Below are 26,900 nucleotides of genomic sequence, written 5' to 3'. Positions count from 1 at the left end.
TATGCCACAGGTCTCCTTGCCAGAAAACGTGACAGATGCTGGAAAATGTATGAATTTGCTTCTTTGTTTTTGCTGCTGCAGAACATGCTGGTTGAAATAGAGCAAAAGGTGGTGGCCTTATCAGAGCTGTCTGTGCACAACGAGAACTTGCTTATGGAAGGGAAGGCTCACACCAAGGACGAGGCAGAGCAGCTGGCTGTGAAGCTCAGGACACTGAAGGGCAGTCTTCTGGAGCTGCAGAAAGTGCTACATGACAAACAGATCAACATTCAGGTAAGTGGCTCTCTGTAATTGGCTTCACAGTGGGCAGGAGTTTGGGAGATTTCATGGCAGTGTTATGCAGCTGGGCAAAGGAGTAAAAATATTCTACTGTTTTAGATTGAGCTATTCATCTTTAATTAGTAAATGGATTTACACTCAAAAATAAAGAACTGCTGAGCAAGCTTCAGTTTATCATTTCAAGCACCACTTCACGGTGAAACTATCTGCACTGAACCTCACTATCTGCATGAAAGGACAATAATAAAGTAGATAGATAATTAACTTTGTCTGAATATACTATGTTCCTGTTCATGGTCCCTGTAGATTACATGTGCTCTGGGGCAGGATTCCTCCCTGCAGCAGAAGAACAATCCTAAACACGTGCTTCCATGCATAGTGTGCACAACATAACGTATAACATCAAAGTAATTAAATATTTTTAAATATGGCTAATAGCAGCATCATTACACTAAACAAAATATTATATAGACATAGACACATGTAACATTAGTCGTGTCCTAGGTTTCTATTCCTAGCAGCACTGGTCTGCTTACTATAACTAGTTAATTTTATATAACACTTATTTTAGTCACTCTTTAGGTTAAATAGCATGTAGAGAACTGAATACACACAAGAAACCCAGCCGTGTAATGTGACTGACTAGTTTTGAATTTGCTTCCTCTGCTGTGACATATCGCTTTCCCCTTCCTTTTCTTTTACTTCTTCCCTGGACTTTGTTGTGCAAATTAAACATGATAAGCTTCAACGATTTCTAGCTTGTAATGCAGATTAAACTCTACTGAGAGGTTAGCTTGAAAAGTCACTTAATGTGCTAAGAACTATTTTTAGCCCAGAGCAATTGGATAACTATAAAGTATAATATAACTTCACCAAAAACAAACAAACAAAAATAAAAGGTGGGAGGGGTGGGGGACAGGAAGGGGGAACCCTAGGTATTTATTGCTATTGCATCTAAGATTGAGGCAATATGCAAAATGTTTCATATTTTGGCCCAAGACCAATGTCTGTTTTGAAGGAGAATAAGAAGCTGTTTGCCCCAATCTTTCTTTAATATCCTTCTTACGTATATTGGGCAAATGAAAAGTGTTACCAATATGGTAACATATGGTGTAACATGTGGGCATATGATTCTGATATATTAATCTGATATATTCTGATAATAATAATAATTATTATTATTATATAGTCAAAATTCTGATATACTAAGTACAATTATATTAGCCTTTGCTGCTGCATTTTAAATATGTCTGCAGCATTTTAAAATATGATGGTGTGATTTAATTTACTTAAACTTTTAAAGCAGAATTTTTGGATGTTTTTTCTAATATCTAAAATAATAAAATATTTTCAAGTTGTATAATAAGACTAATTTAGGATACTACATGCAGGAAAGACTTTATAAATTGCAAGTAGTTTTTGGACTTCACCTGTGGATTATGGAAGAAAATAAGTTTAGGTAGTGAAACAGCTACCTTTTCAAAAGAGAAGTCCATATCAGAAGAGGATATTTAACTAAATGTTAAAATAATTTCTCGGTCAGCTAGAATATATATTGTAAATTCTATCTTTATGAGTTCATGCCCCTCATGTTAAAATGCCTTTATTCCAAACAATCAGGCAAAAAGAATTTCTTATAGACTGAGGCTCAGAACATCAGATGGCCAAACTAACTCTAACCCCTGCCATTAACACTGAAAAACATTACATGCTAACATTACATGCATGTGAGAAACACGCTTCTCTCCAGGTGTATTATAAACTTGTAATTGCCCAGAGACACAGACAAACCTGCACCCATGAAATGCACCCAAGTTGCACTGCAAGACAAAGAGCATTGTAAATACGGAGCTATATTTTCTTTCAAGCAGTATTTCAGCATGTCTGCTATTCCTGTGGCAAAAGGCTTTTTTACAGCCAGTGTGAGATTCTGTAATTTCTTTGGGCAATTTTAGCTTTCTTTCTAACTGCATCTGTCATTAATGATCTGGAAAAAAGTCATAAGGAGACCAAGTCCATTATTAATAAAATAAAACACTGAAAATAATCAGAAACATGCTGGGATCTTGAGTATTCCAGATTACATTGATTTCAAATGTAGCATATTTCAAGCACTTTGAAAAATATACAGAACATTGCCTTGTATCTTCTAACATCTGTAATTTAGGTGCAAAAAAAATTAGAGTCCTTATAAAACAAAAATGTAAAACTGATTTTGTATTAAAGATAGTGCTTTCCTTTCTATTCCAAGGGGGGGGGGGGGAAGGGGGGGGACGGGGGGGGGACGGGGGGGTGCGGGGGGGGGGGACAGAGTGTGGACACGACAGACAATAACAACTTTAGTCTTCGGTTCTACAAAAATAATGTTACTGATACAACTTTGTGCAATGTAGAGCTCCTTTGACAGATCCATTCTATCACCATTTTCATCTGGGATTTTCCAATTATTTCTGTGCTGCAGTGGATACTCCCCGGGAAAGACAGCATCGAACATTCATTTCCCTGTCTGTTTAAAGGAAAACTATTATAGTTCTCTCAGGCAGAATTCAAATGAAAACACAATTGTATGTATTTTGTGATTGGAGAATGATAAAAGTCGGTTCACAAATAGTTTTTGTCTAAAAAAGTATGTACAACAGCATATTTGCAAAACCTTATTGCATCCACAAAAGCCATAAACACTTTTAAACCCCTTACTACTGTAGGAACTGCAGGACTACCATTTGTCATAATGTAACTGCAGTATTTTAGCTTCTAAACCTTCTTCCCAAAATAAGGGAACTTCTTCACTCCAAATCTAAGTGAAATCAAGCAATCTGCACAAATGTAATGAAAAACTAGAGATCATTCTCTAAAGGAATCTACAAGCTGAACTGCTATTTTCCCTAGAGCATATAGGAAATATAGGGATTTCTATTTTTTAGAATTTACGAAAAAGATTGCCTTTTTTCTCTTTTAAAAAAATGGATCCTCTTTGTTTCTCTCGGGTAATATTTTCTTTCCCTAATCTGATATCCTGTATATGCTGTTGTTTACACTCCAACTACAACAGTTTTTGTAGAAGCTTGTTTTCCTAGGAAACACAGATAGAGTACTTATTTATAAAAAAATAAGAAATTGACCAGAATGAGGAACAACTTTCTCTCTTTTTTAAGTAGACAAAAAAAAAAAAAAACTTTAATTAGACAAAAACTTGACAGAAACAATCCATTGATTCCCCCTGCATTCCCAGATAGAGCTTCATCTACCATTACAGAACAATTCTGTTTTCTAGGAGAGGCAAAACTGTCTTTAGGAGTATGTCAGTCCATGGTCTCTTGATCTCTGGTCTCAGATTCTGATAATTGAGTGTGGAGCTGTGTGTTTATTTTTAGAGATGCTTTCTTGCTAGTAACCGAAAACCAGCAAAAGTCAGAAATCTGAAATCATAGCTCACTTCAGAATTTATGTGAGCCAGCAACTTGAAAAGTAGAAGATGGAAGTACATGTAATGTAGGGACTTGCCAGCTCCCTAGCAATATAAGAAATTTTGTAAAATTTTTATTTTTTTCTCTTAAAGCAGGGATCGCTACAAGAAAAGGAGGAGAACAATCTGGACTTGGTTTCTTCACAAAGTCCCAGCGTCCAAGAATGGCTGGCACAAGCAAGAACTACTCGCTCACAGCAACAACAGAGCACTATACAGCAACAGAAAGTTGGTGTTTTACATTTTTTTACTCCCATTTTTAGATTATGTTTAACACTATAGCTGAGCCATTCTAGTTAGTTTTTCCTCTGAAATCTTCATTTTTATACTTTTTGTTGCCCAGTGTTCCTATAATTGTGCATCTGAGTTCACTGTTTTTGTCTGTAAAAGCAAGGAAGACTAGACTTCCTGGGAGACTATGGTCAACTCACTTAGTCACTCTGTACTTCTGTTGTGCATCAGTAAAATGAAACTGGATGAACCATCTGAGTTGCTGTAAGGAAATGATGCTCAAAATAGTAATCAATAGTATCTTTACAGAAGCAAAAGATACACATATTTCAAGGTATATTGTTTTGCATGATACTCAGACATCCTCACTGGGTTAAATTCCAGGAACTATACTGCATTAGTCAATTAGTTCAACATTCCACTTCAGTTTATGTACCCGATTTTTCTGTCTCCCTGGGTGGAGATTTTGCACTGGTTTTGGTGCTCAAGTAAGCCATATCAGAAATAGTTTAGCTGTCTTTGCTTAATATAGGTATATCTATCCAGAGCAAAAACATTGTTTCAGGTTTGTCTTTCTGTTGTTATTGTTATTATTGTTGTTTTTTGTTGTAAATTGCTGTGGCAGGAGCTGGAACAAGAGCTAGAAGAGCAGAAGAATCTGCTGCGGTCAGTGGCATGCCGTGGAGAAGAAATCCTAACACAGCAAGGTGCTCCAGAAAGACTAAGTATAAGGTATACTTAGATGTGTTCTTCAGTGAAGTTAAATTCTTTGACCATATGCCTTGTCATCTCTGTGTTTACATCCTTGTTCCACATATGCTCCTCTAAATTTTTGTTTTGTGTTTTTATACAGCACCTAGGGTACTGCAGTTCTGGTTTGTAGTTAGAGTTTAACATATATATATATATTTTATATAGTAACAAATTGTTTTGTGCTTATAGATTCAGAAATTAATTTTATTCATATTACCATGCATCATTCTAAAATTGCAAACTAGTAGGATTCATTAGACAAACAGTGGATCATTACTATGGCTTTCTGGTCCAGCATTTGTGTGTGAATCATAGCTGAAATCTGTTTAAAACATTATAGTCTACTGTTGTAATCAGATCCTCCCAGATGAGATACTCATTGCTTAATTTCATTTTTCCCACAGTTAGTGAATGTTTCTCTTTTTGTAGCCCTGTGTGTTTTGAATTTCATCTCTGGTCTAAATTTCCATGTACACTTACCCATTTGGGGGAAGTAATCTTCTTTAAAACCCTTAGCTCTGTCTGGGAGAGAGTTCTGCTTTAGAGAAGGTGGAAGAAAATAGCTTCCTACTGCCAATGCAGACCTTCAGGGACCAGCAAGGGCCAGGTCTGGGGAAGAGGAAATCAGAATGGACATTGTCAGTTTTAGAATCAAGGAGCTGTCAACCCTTCAGTTGAAATACTTCCTCTATATTTCAGCACCAAAGTCTAGAACATGAAGGTGATTCATGGGACAGGAGAACCAAGATTTATGCATAGAGAATGCACTGTTTTCCTCAGCATTTGTGTTAATTCAATGTGTTTTCTTCTTATAATGTTAGAAAGTACTTAACTTGTATCTACTTCTGTCTGAGGTTTCCCTCCATGACGGGTTATACCATAAGAAAAAAAAAATCAGAAAATGAATGGTTTAATTAACTGTTTACCATATTACCATTTTACATACAAAAACTGTTTCATATGTAAATTTATACGCTTGTCCTGTATTGAAATATCCAAGTATGTCTGGCATGTCAAGAGAGGAGGGGAGGAAAGAACCAGATAAATTTTTTTTGTTATTTCATGCTTTGAAGTAAAGCTTGTTTAAATGTTGCATTCCTGTGTGATATAGTTTTAGTCTCTTTTGGTAGTTCTGGCTTATTCAGGGTACTCACAATTCTAACAGCATGTTAGAAAGTACATTTTATCTCATCGGACAAGATCAATTACTGCTACAAACAAGCCTTGTCTTACTACCAGGAATAAATAAATAAATAACAAGGAAAAGCTTTAAAAAGTAGCGCTTAACTTTAACATATAATTTCCTGATTGAAAAAGGAAATAAACACATTATGGTATTATAATTTTTGTTTTTGTTTAAACTTTATGTATTTTCCCATTACAGCAAGAAGCCTGATACACTCTCTAAAGAATTGGGCTTGGAAGGCGAGAAACCATCATCTGAAGAGCAGCTGAAGCTGAAATGGGAAAGCCTGAACCATGAGTTCAACAACAAGCAGAGGCTTCTCCAGAAAGCTTTAGAACAAGAACAGCTGGTAGCTATTTGTAATTTCTCTATGTGTTTTCTCTGTCAAAGGAGTTATCACAACACAAAATACAGTATGTGCATAGCAAATGAATTATGCTGATGTTATTAATGCAAAGAATATGGAGAATTTTCTTTTTCTGACATTTTAAAAAAATGTATAAATGCTGGCACTAGCATTGCTCCTGTTTGAAGTAATTCAAATTGCACTACTATTCAGGTGAATAAGCTAGAAAGAAAAGAAGGATTAGACAAAATTTTGATCTACTCATGTAATTCAGGATAATTCTGTAACAAATTTTCTCTCTGAAATTGACCTCTGGTGACAGCTTAGAGAATCATAGAATTATAGTATCATAGAATGGACTTGGGTTGGAAAGGACCTTAAAGATCATTTAGTTCCAACACCCCTGCCATGTCACCCACCAGATCAGGTTTCCCAGGGCCCCATCCAACCTGACCTTTAACACTTCCAGGGATAAGCCATCCACAACTCTTTGGGAAACCTGTTTCAGTGCCTCACCACCCTCTGAGTGAAGAATTTATTCCTAATGTCTAATCTAAATCTAACCTCTTTTAGTTTAAAACCATTCCCCTTTGTCCTATCATTACCTGCCTGAGTAAAAAGTTGCTCTCCATCTTTTTTATAACCCCCCTTTAAGGTTGCAGTGGGGTCTCCCCAGAGCCTTCCCCCAGAGCCCTCTCTTCTCTAGGCTGAACATCGCCAAATCTCTGTCTTTCTTCATAGGAGAGGTGCCCCAGCCCTGGGATCAACTTCATTGCCCTCCTCTGGGACCCACTCTAACACTTCCACATCTTTCTTGTGCTGGTGGTTGCATGCAGTACTCCAACTGGGGCTTCAAGAGGGCAGAAGAGAGGGGGACAGTAACTTCCCTCCATTTGCTGGCCACTCCTCTGTTGATGCAGCCCAGCATACAGTTGGCCTTCTGGCCAACTCTCAATGACTTCTTCACTTAGTCTGTACTCATATCTGGGAGTGCGCTGGCCCAGATGCAGGACCTTGCGTTTTGCCTTGTTGAACCTCATTAGGTTCACATGGGCCCACTTCTCAAGCTTGTCCAGGTCCCTTTGGGAGGGCATTCCTTCCTTCTGTTGTATCATATCAACTGCACCACTCAGCTTGGTGTCACCTGCAAACTTGTTGAGGATACACTTCACTGCACTATGTCATTGATAAAGATATTAAACAACACTAGTCCCAAGGCAGATCCCTGAGAGACATGACTCATCACTGTCTTCCACCTGGACATGAAGCAATTGACCACAACTCTCTAGCTGTAGCCATCCAGCTAATTCCTTATCCACCAAATAGCCCACCATTCAGATCCATATCTCTCCAATTTAGAGATAAGGATGCTGTGTAGGACCACGTTAAAGGCTTTACAGAAGTCCAGGTAGAAAACATCAGTCAGTCTTCCCTTGTTGACTAATGCAGTCACTCTATCATAGAAGGCCACCAGATTGGTCAGGCTTGTCACTTCCTTGTCTTACATGTGCCTTGACATTGCTTCCAGGAGGATCTGTTCCATGATCATGCACAGAGATGAGACTCACCAGTCTGTGGTTCCCCGGGTCCTCCTTTCTACCCTTTTTAAAAATGGGAGTGTTGTTTCCCTTTTTCCAGTGATCAGGGACTTCGCCTGACTGCCATGACTTTTCAGATATGATGGAGAGAGGCTTGACAACTCAATCAGCCGGTTCCCTCAGGACCCAGGGGTGCATGTCATTGGACCCCATAGACTTTTACTTGTTCAGTTTCATCAGGTGGTCTTGAACCTGCTCTTTGCTTACAGTGTGAGGGACTTTGGTCCCCCAGCCCCTGCCTAGAGCTTATCAGTTAAATTGTGAGTATGTGACAAAGAAGCAAATGATTTCAATCATGGAATTTTTACTGCAAGGAACAGATTCATCAACTAAACTAGGAATAGTCCAAGACCTATATTACTGTACATCTTCTATTTTATTATCAGTAGACCCAGACCCACTATTCTTTATATCACACTGTATTAAATACAGCTTTCAAAGTTCTAAATATCTTGTATTCATTCAACAGTATACATAGCTATATGGTGGGTTCTTTTAAGTGCAGTTATTTATTTTACACTTGAAGTGAACCTCCTGTTGAGCAATATTCTATACAAGAACATTCATGACAGAATAGTTGTGGAAGGGCCATAAACATTACTTGGTGTAGTAGAACTTGTATAGCTGAATTTTGTGCCATATATCGTAGAAGCACTGTAATTGCTATTTATCTCTCAGCAGCTTTATCACAGACCAAACAGACTGATTTCTGGACTGCCTTTGTATAAAGCAGAAGGACAGGATGAGGATAAATCATCCGTGTCACCAGTACTGGTTGAATTGAATCAGGCTTTTGAAGATGTGTCATCTGAGGTAACATTTAAATCATCTTTACTCTGATTTTCATCAGAGACACATTTAAAATGCAAACTCTTCTAGTTCCCACCAAGAAATCCTGTCCTTTCCCTAATATTAGATGTTAGAGAGAGTATCTTGTACTTCTGCTCTGGACTTTTTTGGTTCCTTTGGCCCAGGCTGGACAAGCAGAGAAGGAGAGACTACATCTAGAACAGAAGCTGTATGATGGAGTTGCAGCTACCTCCTTATGGCTAGATGGTGTGGAAGAACGGGTATTTGTTACTACATCTCTGCTACCAGAGGAAGAAACAGAAATATACCTCTCCAAACAAGAGGTAAGGAATCCATGAATAGGACTGTCTTTAAATTGAAAGTAAGGCTACATTTTATATAGTGGTTTAGAAAGAAAATTTTAGAATTGTCTTTAAGTAACATGTCACTGTCATAGTCCTCTATGTAACTGCACTACACTGCTACTTGCAGAAATAACTTTACTGAGCATGTAGACAATGCTTTAGAAAACAGAATCTGACCGAAATTTCGCCTAGTCAGAAGAGAATTAAACACAGACTCTTTCTTCTGTTTAACTTCTTTGCTTAGTATTAGCAAACACCACCCTGTTGAAACTGAAATGAAGCAAACAAGGGAGAGGAAAGCTCTGGGTTTTAGAAACAGTACAAACTCATCAATGTGAAAGAACATTGAGAGAGGAAGAAAAGCTTTTTCATGCTGCGGTTGACATAAGGCGGCAGCTACATGTATTTCTGCTTCCTGAACCCCTTATTCAGAGGGAGGGATCATTTGGTCAGGTTAATCCTTGTTATAGGACATGTTCCTCAGAGTATTTTGTTTTTATTTTTATTTTTTTGACTGTCAGAAATTATAGTTGCATAACTTTGTCTAATGTCTGTTTCTTAACAATGTAAAAAAGTCACTAAATCATTGCAGAATGGGCAATAGTTATGACAATATGTTTGCCTGCTTTCTAGAATGTCTAATTGTCACTTTGTTTTGTTTTCTACAAAATCAGTCTCTTGCAAAAGAAATCAAAGAGATAACAGAAGAAATGGATAAGAACAAGAATTTATTTACTCAGACATTTCCAGAGAATCGTGGTAACAAGGATGTTATAGAAGACACTTTGGATTGTCTCCTGGGAAGACTGACTTTACTGGAGTCAGTAGTAAACCAGAGATGTCACCAGATGAAAGACAGGCTCCAGCAAATAGTGACTTTCAAGGTATGATGTCCATCTGAAGGAATTAGCAGGGTTACATGTAAAATGGTGATATAAAGGATCTGACTCTCAATTATAATTTTTTGTATTAAATCAAGAGAACAGGTTTTCACAGGTTTTTACTGAAAATTAAATTCTCTCTTAGGCTATGAAACTTGGCACGTAAATCATTTTCCAAAATTTAAACTCCCTGCTAGAAGACCCATGTTTCATGACATTATTATAGAAGGGATCATCCATCCAATACCTTCTCACCCTGTTGGCATTACAATAAATAGAATTTCGTGACTACTGACCTGAAAGGAGAAAAAGCAATTTTAGAGTTCCACTCCACATGTTTTGTGATTTCATAAATGACAGAGTGCACTGTTTTCATTATCTGAGATGAAGTAGAAAACAGTTTTGATTCCCACCTTTCTGAACACTGTTAGGCCATCCCATTCTTCTGTGAGAACTCATATCTCAAGGCATATTCACTCATATTGACTGAAGCTGAAAAAAAGAAGAGAACAGGAGAAATATTCACATTTTGAAATCTCTTCAGAGTTCAGAAATATTTTCAGATCTTACTTGAGCATTACCTTCTCTCCTATTCTTATAATAAAAAGCCTCCAGTATTGTTTTGGAAAAAAATAAAAAATAGATTCCTGGATTCCTGGTGTCATTAGTTTAGGAACATCATTTCACAGGTGTTAATATATGATTTGTTTCCAAACTCCATAGACTTTCGTCTATAATAGGCAGGGAAAAAGATGGTCAATAACAGACCTTTCTTTTTTGAAGAAAGGAGACAAGTTGATTAGACTCCTCTATGTATTACTGTTATACCACAGAGATTTAGTATTTAAAAGAATTACTGCATGAAAAACTCAATAATGTACACCTTCATAATGGTGAAAGTCTTAGAAATATGTGCTGATTATTTTCTATTTTACCAATATTAGGAGTTTGTTTGTGATGAATGCATGGCAAAAATAAATAAATAAATAATAATAATAGTAACTTGGCAAAAGTTGTAATGTATAGTTGGTCTTGTAATGTGTGGAAGATTTGTTTACTACATTGTTTTATTTACTGAAGTTAGTAATGAATACAACTTGTCTTAAAAAAATTAAATATAGCTTATCTACAAGTGTATGTGATTGAATAAACTACAGAAGAGTAACATTTTTGTTAGATAAAGCTAACTGATCTTTGGTTATTAATTATCTAATTGGAAGGGAAAAGCAGAAGTGTATTCATAGGTTTTGTTTTAAATAGGAGTTGCTTTAACTTTTTGCTCATTTATATCCAGTTATGCACTTTCAGCAATGTTGCATGTTTTGCATTGGATAATTATGACACTTCCAGTTTTGAATAGATCGTATTCCTTAGTGCTAACATTTCAGCATTGTAATGCTTTAAACTTTTTGGAACATAAGGTATTTTTTGGCTGTTTTGTGCAGAGATTTTCTATTTTTTTTTGTCGTTTTTGTCTCCTATAGAATGATCTGAAGCTCCTGTTTACATCACTGGCTGATAACAAATATTTGGTTCTACAGAAACTAGCAGAGGCAGCTGAGAAACCAGAAACAGAACAAATGCAGGTATTAACAACTGTCTATTATTTGACAAAATAAATAAGATGTAAATTTTCTCTTCAAGGTATAAATGGATTCTAGAGAACAGTTGCTTTGTATGATCTAAACTGGTTATGCATACACTATTTTCTGCCAATTTGAAAAAAAAAAGTCTAAAGTTATTTTAAAATTGTTAGGTTCATGTACTTTATTAAAAACTAAAGGCACTTTCTTTGTCACTGCTTTATAGCGGCATCTTGACTCTTATTTAAATTAAGACAATGATTGTGTTTTTGTTTTGTTTTAATCAGGAATTGCCTAATGAATAATTAGTTAAAAACATGACAAAATATATTCTGTTTCCTTGTTTCTGTTTTGCCAACAATGAGATAATTAAATGAAGTATGCTAAGGGTTATTTTCCACAGAGGCTTCTCATTACCCAAGAGCTTCTGTTGTCTGGTACCAGCAGGGGACTGGGAGGAAAAGACTTATCCTTCAGCTAAACAGAAGTATTGAGTCTTTTATATTTGATAATCAAATTAAAAAAAAAAAAAAAAAAACAATTAGGTCTCTCATATAAATAAGAGAGGTAGCACTCTCTCTTTCTTTCCTATTGTCCAAGATGTGAAAGATTGTTTAAAATTAGTTTCTGTATGATTAATATACCTATCAAATAAGGAAATATAGAATCATAGAATATCCTGAGTCAGAAGGGACCCACAAGGATCATTGAGTCCAACTCCTGGCAGGTCTACCCAAAAATTCAGACCATATGACTAAGAGCATAGTCCAAACACCTCTTAAACTCCAACAGGCTTGGTGCCATGATCACATCTCTGGGGAGCCTGTTCCAGTGTATAACAGCCCTCTTGGTGAAGAACCTTTTCCTGATATCCAGCCTGAACCTCCCATGTCACCGCTTGACAGCGTTCAACAACATGCTAACAAAAGAAAATTAATTCATTAATTATCACCTGTGTATCCTTGCAAAGACCAATCTATATGCTTAAGTTGTAGCTTTCCAAGTGTGAAAGAGGATGTACAATTCCTTGTCCTTGACTGTAATATTGCCCCTATTCTGGTCCTCTAAATGAACTGCACAAAGCTCTTTTACTATCATGCATCTTTTTTGCTATGATGGTTGTTTGCTTGGTGCTCAGCTATGACAGGAATAAATATTACTACAAAGAATGTTCTAAGGTGGTGTTAGAACAACTAAAAGTCCTTTTATGCCTGTTCTATGTAATTAATAGCATGGAACTTCACAGCAAGGTTTTGTATAAAATAGTGTGTGATACTAAAACAGCTTAAAATTTAAAAAAGAAAAAATGTATTTCATTTTAAAAAACAAGCTGTGCTCTCCCAACTTTGAGTTTTTCTTTATAGTATACTTTAAATCCTATCCTATAGTATAGAATTTTTTCTTTATAGTATCCTTTAAAGTTCCATCATATCAGATTCATCCTATGAAGAGGACTGATAAATACTTCAGGCAGAAAAATGGAATAAAATATTAATGTACGACAGTTAGAGTTTTGTCATTAAACCTTCAAATTAAATGATTTAATTTTCAAATACAGGTCATACTGCAGGCAGAAGAAGGTTTGAAAGAACTAGATGCTGGAATCAATGAATTAAAAAAGCGCGTAGAGAAGCTGCAAATTGACCAGCCTGCTGTACAAGAGCTATCTAAGCTCCAGGTAAGGTTCATAAGTTCTACCCTAGAGCTGGCTAGTGATATGAGAGTTGTTAGTATGCTCCTTTTTGTCGTTCATAAGGCAGTTTAGGAAAGCATATTTTAAAGCATTTCAGTGCGTACAATAGATTGAAAGCTTTCTCCCTCATTCATTTACTTTTTCTACTTTAGATTATTCAAATTGTCTAACCTCTATTAGTAGCATCCATTATAGAAACACACAAAAACATGTTTCAAGTCCCTGTTCAAATGGATGAAGTTAAACATGTAGACATAAATGCTTGTTGAAAACTGACCCCTGTTCTCACTACTGTCTCATGATTTGGGGTTTAACTCACATCAGTAATTTTAAAAGAAAAGCTGGGGGAAGAGGCAGATGGGGGTGGGTAAGGTATAGAAAGTCTAAGTATGGCCTGAAACTGGAAATGTTCGACTTTCCCTAAAATGCTAAACTTAATAATGCTAAACTTAAAAACTTTCTCATGTTCCTGCACACATGGTTTTGAACACACCTAAGTGGTAGGACTCCCTGTAGGGTAAATTGATCCAGAACTTTTCTAAGGCTGTTGAATCTTCTTTGTGAGCAGTTTGTTGCTGAGGTAGGGTAGTGAAAGGTGAAAAGAAGGTTTATGACCGAATTTTACTCTTTATAATGATGTAATAATAATCTTGAAACAAAAAAAACAGGTGAATATGGAACAGAAACTTAAGCCAGCAAAACAGTAATCTCAATTAAAAATAAATGACAAAGATTTTGTGTAAAAGGCATCTTTATTTCACTTCTTTATCCTTTTGTTCCAAGAGCCCCGTTTTTTGGTGGTTTTTTTTTTTTTTTCATTGTCATTTTATGTCTACATATTCCTCTCCCCTTTACCTCAATTTAAAAAAAAAAAAAAAAAAAAAAAAGCCTTCCCTTTGCTTTAGTACATTTATGTTTCTCACAATTGTCTCTAGAGCTGGGAGAAACAGCTGCAGTCCAGTGGGTACTTTGCTGTAGCACTGGCTGGTCTTAGAGGTATTTTGTTTTGGATGCCTTGTCTTCAATAAGATGAGACAAGTCTTTGCCCATCAAAAGTCTGGGCTTATCCTCACAATTAGATATATGTTCTGAGAATATAATTCTTAAGACCAAAACAAGCAAAGAGTCCTGCTCAAATGAAGAAAAACATCTGTAGGTTGCTCTCACTTCTGTAGTTGATGTATACAAGTTGAGGAATAGCTATGGGAGCTGATGAGGTTCTTTCAACTGGCTCATTTTGAATTTGACAGTACAGGCATGCTGAAATATATACTTTATTTTTAGTATATACTTTTGTTGCTAAGAATAAGCTGATATGGCATAGATCTGGGGTTTAACTCTAAGCTCTGACTGTTCTGAGGCAGCAAATGGAGATAAACCTGGCTTCAAGATGCCTGTATCCTGTAGCCATGATGGAATCAGTCCAACCTGTTGCAATATAAGAAGCAAAACATAAACAGCATCTTCAGTGTCCAGCAGCCACATAGTAGTCTGTTTTTTGATGACTTAAGTGCAGTTACCCTACTCCTTTGCTGCTTAAAGCCAGTCTTAGGGATTCTGCTAATTTTGTTCCCAAATGCATACACCTGAAATAGTTACAGGTGCTACTTATCTTTCCTCTCTTTAAATGCTGAGTTATTAATTTATCAGTTAAGTCAGTATATCTGCATAGTCTTTTTGAGTTGAGAATATATATTAGTATGCTATCATTGGGCGGAATACACTGACAGTTAAAGTAGCTGTTAGGTAGATATGTAGGGTGGAAAATAAGGATCACCATTGCTGCTTTTTTCTCCCAAGGATACGTATGATGAAGTGATGAAGATCATTGGATCCAGACGGAGTGACCTGAACCAAAACCTGGCTCTTAAGAGGCAGTATGAACGGGCTTTGCAGGACCTGGCTGACCTGGTAGAAACAGGCCAAGAAAAGATGGTTGGTGACCAGAAAATGATTGTTGCTTCTAAGGAAGAGGTTCAGTTGCTACTTGACAAACATAAGGTAAGAATCAGTGACATATTCAGGACTAATCACTACATATTCAGGATATTGACATATTCAGGACATGAATATTGACATATTCATATTCATATTCATCCTGACATATTCAGGACTAAAAGTTCCTATTATTGGGCTGTTGTGCTACCTAGCAATTTCTTCCATTGCTCCATTTTTTTTCTAATGGAAATCTAAGTTTGCTAATAACAGCCATAAAATATAGAAAGACCATGTACAGCAAGTCCACAGTTTCATATTTGGCAGAACTTTTAGGTAGTTTATATCTGATTTAAACTATTTTTGTTTATGGAATGAGAGGGTAGAATTTGCATGTAAAGGATGACCTCTTTCTTTCTTTAAAAAGGCTATTGTCCTTTTTATGTTGTGTAATGGATTTTGTGAAATGTTGGTGGACGGAAAAGTTTACCTATTTCTATGTCTGCAGATACTTGATTGTACTGCTATTGTCTTAAGTTACTGTTTTAGTGGTAGTGAATTATGTAACAATTGCACTTTCTCTTTTCTATTCTCCTCCTCCCCCACATCCAAACTTCTCAGGAATATTTTCAGGGGCTGGAGTCTCACATGATCCTTACGGAAACACTCTTTAGAAAGATGAGTAGCTTTGCCCTCTTGAAGGAAACTCAGTCTCATTCAGAGCTAATGACACAAGCTTCAGCTGTATTAAAGCTGGCCCATAAACGAGGTGTGGAGCTGGAATACATTCTAGAGGTGAGGATCTCTGTGTTATTTTCTGTATGTCTATTGTAATCAACAGCCAGGATATCCTACAATGTTGATTTCCTGGACAAAACTGGATGTCAGTCCCATTTTTCATACACACAAGAGACCGAGGGACAGCATGTAACCTTTGTTTTGGGAACTTCAAGTGACATCAATTCTGTTCCTCTAAATTTGAAAGAGCTACTTAGCTTGACATGACAAGTGTGTTCTGACCAAAAGCTGGGTTTGATGCAGAGATGGTGTCTTATTGTAGATTCACGGGACATTTGTACTGCTATTTATGTACATTTACAACAGTACAGCTATAGCATTTTACTTGGGAATAAAATGTCTAGACACCCAGGTCAATAATCACTGTATGCGTGGATAATTTCTGTTTGTAGACCTGGATGCATCTGGATGGAGATTACCAGGAACTTACCAGACAGCTGGAGTCTGTTGAAGGTATCATCCCTACTGTTGGTTTAGTGGAAGAGACGGAGGACAAGCTCAGAGATCGGATTGCACTTTTTCAGGTTGGTGCTTTTTAGTCATTCCTGATGGAAAAGTTGGGTGGAAGAGTACCTCTGAAGGTCATCATGGGGGTCCCTCCTCCCGCTTGAAGCAGGACAGTTGTGATGGGCTGGATCAGCCATAGTTTTGGAAACCTCCAATAACAGAGATCTCACAGCTGAGGTGGGGACCAGTTGCAGTGCTGCACAACCTACTACTGAAAAGGTTTTCTCTAATGTCTGATCTAAACCTTCCAACTTGCAGCTTGTGGCCATTAATCCTTTTTTATATTATGTGCCTCTACTGAGGAGCATTTATCTCCATAATATAGGAACATTTATCTCCATAATATTTTTCATTCTGCTTCAAATAGTTGTAGGTCTTTGTTACACTAGCCTTTAGCCTCCGCTTTCTCAACCTAAAACAAGCATACCTCCCTAGTCCTCATTTTAAAGGTCATGTGCTACAGGTCCCTGAACATCTTAACAGCTCTCCACCAGATCCTAACCAGATTCTTCTTCTTGAATGTAGTGGGAGGTGAAGACAGGTCAAAATTGGATGCACTAGATGAGGACTTATCAGCACAATATAGATGGGGATAATAAAATAACCTAAGTCTGTTGTCCACTTTCCTACTAGTGTAGGCCAGTGCTGTGGTTTTCCTTATTAATGATGCCATTGTTATATTAGTTGCAAGATTAAAGACCAACTGTTCCCTTCCTAGCCTGTGCTTAAAAACAGGGTTATTCTGCCCAAGGTACAGAATTTCTACTTCATTTGAACCTTCTGATGTTTCTGCTGCCTCCAACCTCAACTTTTATCAAAGTGTCTCTGGACTAAGCCTGCCTTTTTGTGTGTGTATCAACCACTCCACATATATTAGTGTCATCCACAAATTTACTGAGGAACGCTCCATGTCATCATCCATGCCATTAACTAAGATGTTGAAGTTATTTGGGCTCCAATATCAACAGTCCTTGGAGTACTTGTTCATTATTGTCTACCAGACAGATATCAAGCCTTTGATTGTTACTCTTTGAGACCATCAGTGTAACCCATATAACTGTCCATTTCTCCAACTCCCTCTCTCTCAGCTTCCAGAGCAGGGTGTTGTAAAGAGACATTATCAAAGGCCATACTGAAGTCTGTCTCATCCATAGAGAGAGTAATTTTATCATAGAAGGCAGTTAAGTTAGCGAATCCATACTGAGTACTTTTGATTATTTTTTCTCCTTTTTGTGCTTGGAAGTGGATTCCAAGAAGATGTACTCCATGATCTTTCCAGGGAGCAAGATGAGGCTGAACAGCCTGCAGTTCCCCAATTTGTCTTCCTCTTTCTCACCTGCAATAAGAACTAGTAGTTTAAATATAGATTTTCTGCCACATCCTGTTTTTTTCAGTCCGTTCTCAAAATGAAAATTCTGGTCTAGTGTTTTGTCTTTGTCTTGTAATACGCAAGATACTTCAGTTGTGTTTGTGGTGTTTTGTTTTCAGAAAAATGTCTGCTACATTTTTCTTGCAAATTTACTTTTCATTCTTTCCTATTCTGAATTTACTACATGTATTGTTCTTTTACCAGACAGCTTTATGCTTTTGTAATGGTGGGGGGGGTTATTATCCATTGTGTTTTGGTTTTGTTTAACACTAGGCATTGCTTGTGTTTTTTTGTCTCCCTTGTCAGTTTAATAAATTGTGTTATTCAAATCCAGATTTTCAGATTCTGATATGGCATAACTTTTAATACCATTTTTTCTTTCCTCTCTCTGTGTCCATTTTTAGATTTAAAATTAATCATATGTAATTTATTGCTGTCTTGGAAATTTTATGTTACTCTCTACAATTTACACATTTATGTTTGTATGTATGTTATATGTAAATACATTTGTAGACATAAAATATATAAAAAAATAATTTATCAAAGCTTTATTTACATGAAAGAGAAAACAGGAAGAGCAATAGAAAGTTTATGTACTCACCATAACATTGACAGCTTTGTACATCTTATCTTCAGACTGTTTTAGCATAACTGAAAATTCAGAATACATGTACATATTGCGTAGTCAGATATGCAGATACTTTTGAAAATTTTTACTACTTATGTAATGATAACAGAATTTGGCAGGTTTATTTGCCCGCATGTACAAATTCCTTACCAATCCAGAAGTCACGATTTCTATAAAATCTGCCTCTCTTCCCGGTTGGATTCAGGGTCAGAGTATTAATAGTCATTGTGCTCTAGTATTTGGATGTGTTGGTTGAGCTTCTCTTTTGTAGTAAAGGAGGAGAGTTAGATGGCTTGATAGCTGAAGATAGACATTGAAGGGCTGCAGTATGTTACCTGCTAATAACCTAGGCATCTTTAAATTTCATTATAGTAGAACTTTGAGCAGATGGAAGATTAAGTTATGACTTTTTAGTCAATTTCTCTTAGAAGTGACATTGCCCCTCTAAGATTCCTTTGAATTTGTTCTTTTCTATTGTAAAACATCAACACCAAGGAGAAATTCATCAGAGGGAGATGCTAATAGACATACTAAAGTGAGGGGACTTGTTACAGCACATTCAGATTTTGAGCAGATTACCTGCATGTTGAATCTCAGGCATTCTAGAACTATTACAGAGGGAAAAAATGTGATTTGCAGTAATGACATCGGATATGCTACAAAACGGACTATTGAAAAAGCATGGTAGTAGAGACCTGCAGACCTATCTAACTGTCTCTCTTCTGTCATTCCAGCATCTGAGATCTAATCTGACTGAATACCAACCTAAATTAGACCAGGTGCTAGATGATGGGAAAAGGCTCCTTTTTTCTGTTAGCTGCTCAGACCTCGAAAGTCAGCTGAACCAACTAGGAGACCACTGGCTAAGTAACACCAGCAAGGTTAACAAGGAGCTTCACAGGCTGGAGACAATACTGAAGCACTGGACAAGGTGATGCTGATATAGTGAATGTTGTAATCTTCTCCAATTGCACTGTTGAAGTCAAAGGCATTCTGAACCCAGAACTATTAAATTCCATACTTAAAGGAAAGTTCTATAAAATGCATGTGATGGTTTAACTAGTCTACCATATCCTACTTTTGTTCCATGCAAGTGCTCTCATACTCTCCCATTTACAATAAAGCATGCGCCAAATAAAAGTTGGTGAGAAGTCAGAAAGATATCTTGATAAGATAACAAAATTATAAGTCTCTTCTGCATATATAGTGATGAAAAGGGGTGTGTGCTTTGCTAGACAGCGTGAGTATACTTACGATGTTCTGGTAGAGATATTGCCACTGCTGGGTACTTGTGTTTCTGTGCCATTGCATATAGGGAAGGGAGCTTTTAGCAATGTTCATATGCCTCTTTTGAAATGAATTCTCTAAGTGATATAGAAACTTTCTCAATTATTCATAATGTTCCTGGCTTGTTAGCTCACTAGCCTTTCAAGAGAGACACATAAAAGGATTTTTATATAAAGTTTATATGGAAGCACTCTCATTCTGACATTTGATTAGTTGCTTAGCATATGGAATGATATGAAGAGAGAGCTTCTGACAAAAGCATTACATTTCTGATATAAGATGACTCGTGCTAAAGTTTTTAGAAGATTGAGACTTCTAATGGAAAACAAAAAAATGTGATTGTTTGTGTTTGTGTGGTGTGGAATGGTGCTATTAGAGCTTCCCCGAAAAGGTTGGTAACCTAGTTACCAGTCTGCTAGGAGATAGTTTTTTCTAAAAGTCAAAAAGAAGTCACTGTTAGGAATTGTGGATGTGATAGCTAAAATAAGAGCAGCCTGACACCATACCTTTCTTAAAAATTAAATCATGCTTTTCTGAAAGTTGATAAAGGAAAAAAAATATATTTCTTTAAAATCTGCCATATCATATCTTTCTCTAACACATAGAAGAGAGACTACTCCACTGGATGCTAGAAGTGACGATGACTGTTTTAGTTTTCTGTAAATATTTTTACAGGTATCAGAGTGAATCTATTGAACTGACACATTGGTTACAATCCGCAAAGGAGCGACTTGAGTTCTGGAGCCAACAGTCTCTGACAGTTCCTCAGGAACTTGAAACTGTCCGAGACCACCTGAATTCCTTTCTAGTAAGTCATTCATGGGTCTAGGACATCTTTTTTTCTCAAATTACAAATAAACAATGTAGCAATGAAATGGTTATACTTTCTCTCATCATTAAGTTGAGCATGCAAAAAAAAATTACTTCTGTAGATGAGCTGGTGTGTTTGCACATTCAGAACTGTATTATTTTTATGACTAAAAGCAGTTTCCATTTTCACTTGATTTGAAGTATAGCTGGTAAACACTAACAGAAAACGTGTATTTGGAGAACAAATCTTGTGAGGAGCGGCTGAGGGAGCTGGGATTGTTCAGCCTGGAGGAGGCTCAGGGGCAACCTTATCGCTCTCTATAGGTACCTTAAAGGAGGCTGTAGCGAGCGAGGTCGGGGTTGATCTATTCTCCCACGTGCCTGGTGACAGGACGAGGGGGAATGGGCTAAAGTTGCGCCAGGGGAGGTTTAGTTTGGATATTAGGAAGAACTTCTTTACTGAAAGGGTTGTTAGGCATTGGAATGGGCTGCCCAGGGAAGTGGTTCAGTCACCATCCCCGAAGGTCTTTAAAAGACGTTTAGATTTAGAGCTTAGTGATATGGTTTAGTGGAGGACTTGTTAGTGTTAGGTCAGAGGTTGGACTAGATGATCTGGGAGGTCTCTTCCAACCTAGACAATTCTGTGATTCTGTGATTCTATTTTTTTGAAGAGAAATGAGGGTATTCTTAGCTTTCTGAGGTAAAGATTTAAGTACAGTAAATGTGTAGTTGCTTATCTCCACAAAAATGATTCTGTTTACAGGAGTTTTCAAAAGAAGTGGATGCTAAATCATCACAGAAATCTTCTGTCCTCAGTACTGGGAACCAGCTCCTCAGACTGAAGAAGGTCGATACGGCAGCATTGCGTGCAGGATTGTCCCAGATTGACAGTCAGTGGACAGAGCTGCTCACACAAATCCCAGCAGTACAAGAGAAATTGCACCAGGTAAGGAAGCACAGTGATGGCTTTTGATATTCCAAAAAAATCAAACCATACAGTTGGCACTTTCTCTGAGACATGGTTGCTCCCTTCCTGCCTATCCATATGAGACAAGATAGGAACATTACTTTCACTTTAGTGTGGGAAAGCTTACACTCTTGTCTAAATCTCGTCTACTCATAGTGTCTAGCACCAATAGGTGCTACTTTCAAACTTTCCGAGTTACACTGGCTACATTTTAAAGAAAAGTAGATAAGATTAAAAGAAAAAAAAAAAGCATAGCTGCCATAGATGAAGAGTATAAGATGTTTACCGAACTTATTATATTTGCCAAAATATAATGTCATTCAGTAGTTCTCTAAACCATCTCGTAATGCAAAATATGTATATCTATCTAAACAAAAGTCTTAGAGTACATTTCCAAGTAACTGTATTTAAGCAAACGCTAGTGTATCAAATGTTTTTTAAGAAAAAAGTTTTTTAAGAAAAAATTAAGAGTCTTTTAAGAAAAAATCAGGTAGTTTTCAAAATAAGCCCATTTAGAAATCACCTCCAAAATTATTTTCCATTGGCCTACTCAGTAGCCATTTACAAGGACAGAAAAAGTGTAGCTTAAAGTTGAGCTACATAAACCCAGTACAGAATTATGGAATGAAAATGCAGAGCCTTTTGGAAGCCAAAATGGAATCTTTGGGTTTGTTCAGTTTCTTTGTACAATGAGGAATGGAAATAAGAAACCTTTAATAGAATGTTTTCTTATTAAGATGTATGAAGTTATACAATGTATTTCATATTAAAAGCTATCATTTCTTTTACTTATAGACTTTTATCTTAAAACTTTTTTTTACTTATAAACTTTTATCTTATAAACTTCAGTAATATTTTAGGGATGTAGAATAACATGATAATAAGAGCAGGTAAAGGAACGTATATTATGGTAATGCAAAGCAGGGAATTCTTATCCATTTTCTTCACAACATTTAAGTCTGTTATCTCTACAGCTACAGATGGACAGAATTCCTTCTCGCCATGCTATCACTGAAGTTATGAGCTGGATTTCCCTGATGGAAAATGTTATTCAGCAAGATGAAGAGAATATAAAAAATGTAGTAGGACAGAAGGCCATTCAGGATTATGTTCAAAAGTACAAGGTATATTATGGAAATGTTATGGATTTTCTTTTCAGATTATCTCCACTAAATATATATACATATGTAAAGTATAATTGACTTAAGTAGATAAAAAAAGTATTTACATTGTGGAGTGGTTAGAGTTGTACACTAGATACAACTGGGTAATATTTGATACAGTGAAAAAGAAGCAAAAAATACTTTTACTCTGCTGTTTATTTATTGCAGGAAAGTAATTTTTGATATACTTACCTTAATTTCCAGTTAATCCAAAGCAATGTTCACATGATGAAATGTTATTAGATCTAACTTTCATCCAAAACCACAAAGCATTTTGTATATGTTCTTTCATGAATTTTTTGCATGGTATCACCCTCTCCTCAAAGCATAGCCTGTTCTTGAATGAAAGGTGTTCAGTGCTTTACAGATCAAGATAATTTTAATCAGTATCTGAAGTGAAAATGAAAGGTGCTGTAACTTGAGATAACTATTGAGGAGAATAGATAAACTACAATCTCAGTTCTTTAACCAGATTGGTAGTACTCATGTAGTAGATATGCACCCGAAGACTCTATTTTCAGTGTTAGATTAGATTTATTCTTCTGAAGAATATTCATTATGATACATTCCAGATATTTGTACATGTTACATGAAAGGCAGATACTTCACCTTTAGTCTTCACTAGTTTCCTGGAAAAATCATTTCTTGGTTATTCTTCTTCTCTGTTTGTAAGAATATCTTCTGTATTACCTCTTGGTGTAGTAAAAAAGCTTTATACTAAATAAAGTGAATAAAATTTTTAAACAGACAGTTTTTCTTAAATCATATCCTTGAGACCAATATGTTTACTGTTGCATTTTAATCATTTGCTTTTCTTCAGAGAAAACAGATTCTGTATTCCAAAGACAATGTATTGACGTCTTCATTCTCAATATTTAGAAAACAAATAGCAATGTTTTTAATTGTTGTTCAAATGCTAGAAAAACTTCAGCAAAATTGTGGTAGAGTTGTAATCTGTGAACATTTTCCTCCTCTGTTCTGGGCGAAGTTAAGAAATGATGATACTTTTCTTTTTTTTTTTTTTTTATTCCCTTCTTTCTCACTAGGGTTTCAAGATAGACTTAAATTGCAAACAGTTGACGGTAGATTTTGTGAACCAATCTGTGCTACAGATTAGCAGCCAGGATGTTGAAAGTAAACGTAGCGACAAAACTGATTTTGCAGAACAGCTCGGAGCAATGAATAGACGTTGGCAGATCCTGCAAGGCCTGGTAACGGAAAAGGTAAAGAGGAAAACCTACAGCTGCTCTGAAGTAAACTGTCAAAACATATGCAAATGTCAGATAGTAATGGCTAGAAGTCTCTGCAGGTCATCTAGTCCAACCTTCTGCTCAAACAGAGCTCACTTTACCATTAGATGAGATTGCACAGGGACTTGCTTAGATGAGTTTTGAAAATTTACAAGGATGGAGATTCTACAGCCTCTCAGAGCAGCCTGTTCTTGTATTTAACCACTGTCCCCTATCCCTGTGAGGAACAGGTTTTTTCCTTATGCCCAATCAGAATTTCTATTGTTGCAGCTTGTGATTGTTGTCTCTTCTCTTTTCACTGTGCAACTTCAAATAGATTTTGCCTCCATCTTCTCTAAAGGAGCACCCACATAAGGAGTGGAGGAGCACAAAGAGATGCTTTCTTAACCTTCTTTTCCCCAGGCTGAATGAAGAAAACCTCTCCTAATATGTCATGTGCTTCAGCTCCCTAACTACCTTAGTGCCTGTTCACCAGTTTGTCAATAAAGAGGACCCAAAATGGATCACAACAGTCAAGAGAGGGGAATAATCTCTTGTTTTTACTTGCTAGGCACACTCTCAATAATCTAGCTGAGGATGTAGTTGGCCTTCATCAGTACAGGTCCACACTGCTGATCTATTGATTGCGTTCAGGTTATTGCCCATCATAGCCCCTATGCCCTTTTCAGCAAAGTTGCGTTCTATCCAGCTTGCTGCTAGCCTACTGCCAGCCTGCATTGTTGCATGTTGCTTTATCCCAGATGCAGGACTTTACGTTTGTCTTCGCTGATTTTCATGAGGATTCCCAAGGCCATTCCTCCACCTTATTTACGTTTCTGTGAATGGCAACCCTACTCTCCAGCATATCAAACACTTCTTCTAACTTATAAAACATGAACATATGTTTATATGTTTTATAAGTTAGAAGAAGTAACATATAAAACAACATCAACATCTAACATATAAAACAATATCAACCCTAGAACTGGTCATGATGATGCATCTTGTAAGTGACTGCCAGATGGACCTCGAAATGTTTATCATTGACCTTTAAGGCTGATGACTCCAGAAGTGTTCATTCACTTTTATACCTCCATCCAACCTATCTGTCCTCAGTTTTTCTATAAGGTTGCTATAGCATCCATATCAAAAACATTGCTAAAGCCAAATCAAACAGCATCCACTGCTCTCCATTTGTCCATCATATCATCATAGCAGTTAGTCAGTTAGTTGAGGCACAGTTTACCCTTAGTAAGGCTGTACTTATTGCTCCTCCTTATTCTTCATTCATGTGGACATTTCCACATTTCTGACAGGATTTGCAATATAACCTTTTTCCAGTCACCAGAAACCTCCTCCAACTGCCCTTTAAAAGTGACAGCTACCTTGCAATGACATTGGCACCCTTGGATGCAGCCTGTCTTGTTCTGTGGACTTTTACATGTCCAGCTTACTTAAGTAGCTCCTAATTCTTTTCTCCTCTACCATGGCTAGTACAGAGTCTGCCGAAAGACCTAGGAGGCATGAGACGTTGGCAGTAGGATCAGAGCACAGAAGACACAGTGTGCCTCAGATTGTTCTGTGGTTTCCCATTAGTTGCTGAAGTACTTGCAAAGATTAGCAAGAAGGGTTCTGTCCCTCACTAGTTAGCTCCAGTCAAAATTTTGCTTTCCTAACACTAGCCCCACACAGCCAGGCAATGCTTTTATGTCCATTCTTTGTAAGCCACTTTCCATGCATACTTCTTTTTCCTTTTTAGCTCAGTAAGAATTTCTCAGTTCAACCCAAACTTCTAAACTATGCCACCCTGTTTCCTTGTAGCTTGGGTTGGGTCATTTTTGTGACTTGAGGAAGTTGTCCTTGAAGAACATCCAGCTTCTCCCTTGCCCTTCAGTACAGCCTCCCATGGGATCATGCTTACTTGAACAAACCAAAGTCTGCTATCCCAAACTCCTAAGGATCTTTAATCTGATATTTGCTTTCCTCACTTTGCTCACAGCTGTCTTGTCATTGTGGTCAAGGCTGCTATTGACCATCACATCCTTAAACAGTTCTAATTAAGATTACACCTAATTATGTTGACTCATTCCCTAGAGTGAAGCTTGTCTTAAGTACTGTGAATGCCTCTTATGTCAACACTGCCATTTTCAAATTCTGCTTTGTTTTTTTAGCTCTTATATATTTCCTTTCAAAGAAAAAACTATCTCATTCTCCATTGAACACCTATTTCAGAAAAATCTAAGTGATTTCAAAGCTGTCAGTTGACAAAGGAGTTAATATAAATATTCATCTGCTTTATCAGAATAATAAGCAAGAAATATAAAATGCATGTTTAGATGCTTAATTTTATTTGGGAAGTCTTGAGGTCTTTTATGTCTGAAAATAATGCCATGTCATAAAAATTTCCTGCTAAAGTGTTAGCTCTTTTCAATGTGTCATAATATTTGAACAATTTATCTATACAGAATAATTCCTCAATTAAACAGATTTTTTTTATGTACTCCTTTACAAATAACAGGCATATTTCAATTTGAATACATATACTGTCTTTAAATTCAGAAAACATTACTGAATTCTGAGAAAGGCACTGGTCAGCATTGTTTTTCACTGATTTATTTGATACAACGTTAGAGGTAATTGTATGAGGAAGTATACACTCATATTTCTTTGCAGATCCAGCTGTTGGAAAGTCTGCAGGAATCTTGGACAGAATATGAAAATAATGTGCAGTGCCTAAAATCTTGGTTTGAAACCCAAGAGAAGAAGCTGAAAAAGCAACAGAGAATTGGAGACCAGGCTTCAGTACAGAACGCTTTGAAAGATTGTCAGGTAATGTCTCTTTCTAAATAGCAATATTCTCTTTCCAGCAGTTAGAAACAAAACCAAATAAAGTCATGTGATATCTGTATATCAGGGAATTCAGTGACCAAGCTTCTCTGTACTTCAGTGAGAAAGAGATTTTATTCCTAATGTGCAAGCACTAAAGAAAGGAAGAAGGAATGGTAATACCCCACAAGGTTTAAAAGCAAAGTCATTA

The 26,900-nt window shown here is 36.7% G+C and overlaps 1 protein-coding gene across 19 annotated transcripts in view; it reads left to right on the top strand.

Moving 5' to 3' along the window:
• Positions 1-26,900, top strand: part of SYNE1 (spectrin repeat containing nuclear envelope protein 1) — a gene marked incomplete at its 5' end in the record, with an annotated part of 301,622 nt that overhangs the window by 211,537 nt on the left and 63,185 nt on the right. For 13 of the 19 annotated variants that reach the window (XM_080587961.1, XM_080587967.1, XM_080587971.1 and 10 more), the window contains 18 exons: positions 82-273; positions 3,839-3,973; positions 4,602-4,708; positions 6,114-6,264; positions 8,538-8,672; positions 8,834-8,992; positions 9,688-9,897; positions 11,379-11,480; positions 13,036-13,155; positions 14,971-15,171; positions 15,727-15,900; positions 16,296-16,427; positions 19,142-19,338; positions 20,370-20,502; positions 21,268-21,450; positions 22,446-22,595; positions 23,681-23,857; positions 26,537-26,692. In XM_080587961.1, the coding sequence (XP_080444087.1) occupies positions 82-273; positions 3,839-3,973; positions 4,602-4,708; positions 6,114-6,264; positions 8,538-8,672; positions 8,834-8,992; positions 9,688-9,897; positions 11,379-11,480; positions 13,036-13,155; positions 14,971-15,171; positions 15,727-15,900; positions 16,296-16,427; positions 19,142-19,338; positions 20,370-20,502; positions 21,268-21,450; positions 22,446-22,595; positions 23,681-23,857; positions 26,537-26,692 (2,814 nt within the window). The remainder of the gene's footprint in view (positions 1-81; positions 274-3,838; positions 3,974-4,601; positions 4,709-6,113; positions 6,265-8,537; positions 8,673-8,833; positions 8,993-9,687; positions 9,898-11,378; positions 11,481-13,035; positions 13,156-14,970; positions 15,172-15,726; positions 15,901-16,295; positions 16,428-19,141; positions 19,339-20,369; positions 20,503-21,267; positions 21,451-22,445; positions 22,596-23,680; positions 23,858-26,536; positions 26,693-26,900) is intronic. The other 6 variants (XM_080587963.1, XM_080587962.1, XM_080587954.1 and 3 more) reach the window with 2 other exon arrangements.

Source organism: Anser brachyrhynchus (genome assembly GCF_964034855.1).
Source record: "Anser brachyrhynchus genome assembly, chromosome: 3".
NCBI classification, from domain to species: domain Eukaryota; kingdom Metazoa; phylum Chordata; class Aves; order Anseriformes; family Anatidae; genus Anser; species Anser brachyrhynchus.
The sequence above is the reverse complement of the archived record's forward strand: the minus strand, read 5'-3'. Positions and strand labels throughout refer to the sequence as shown.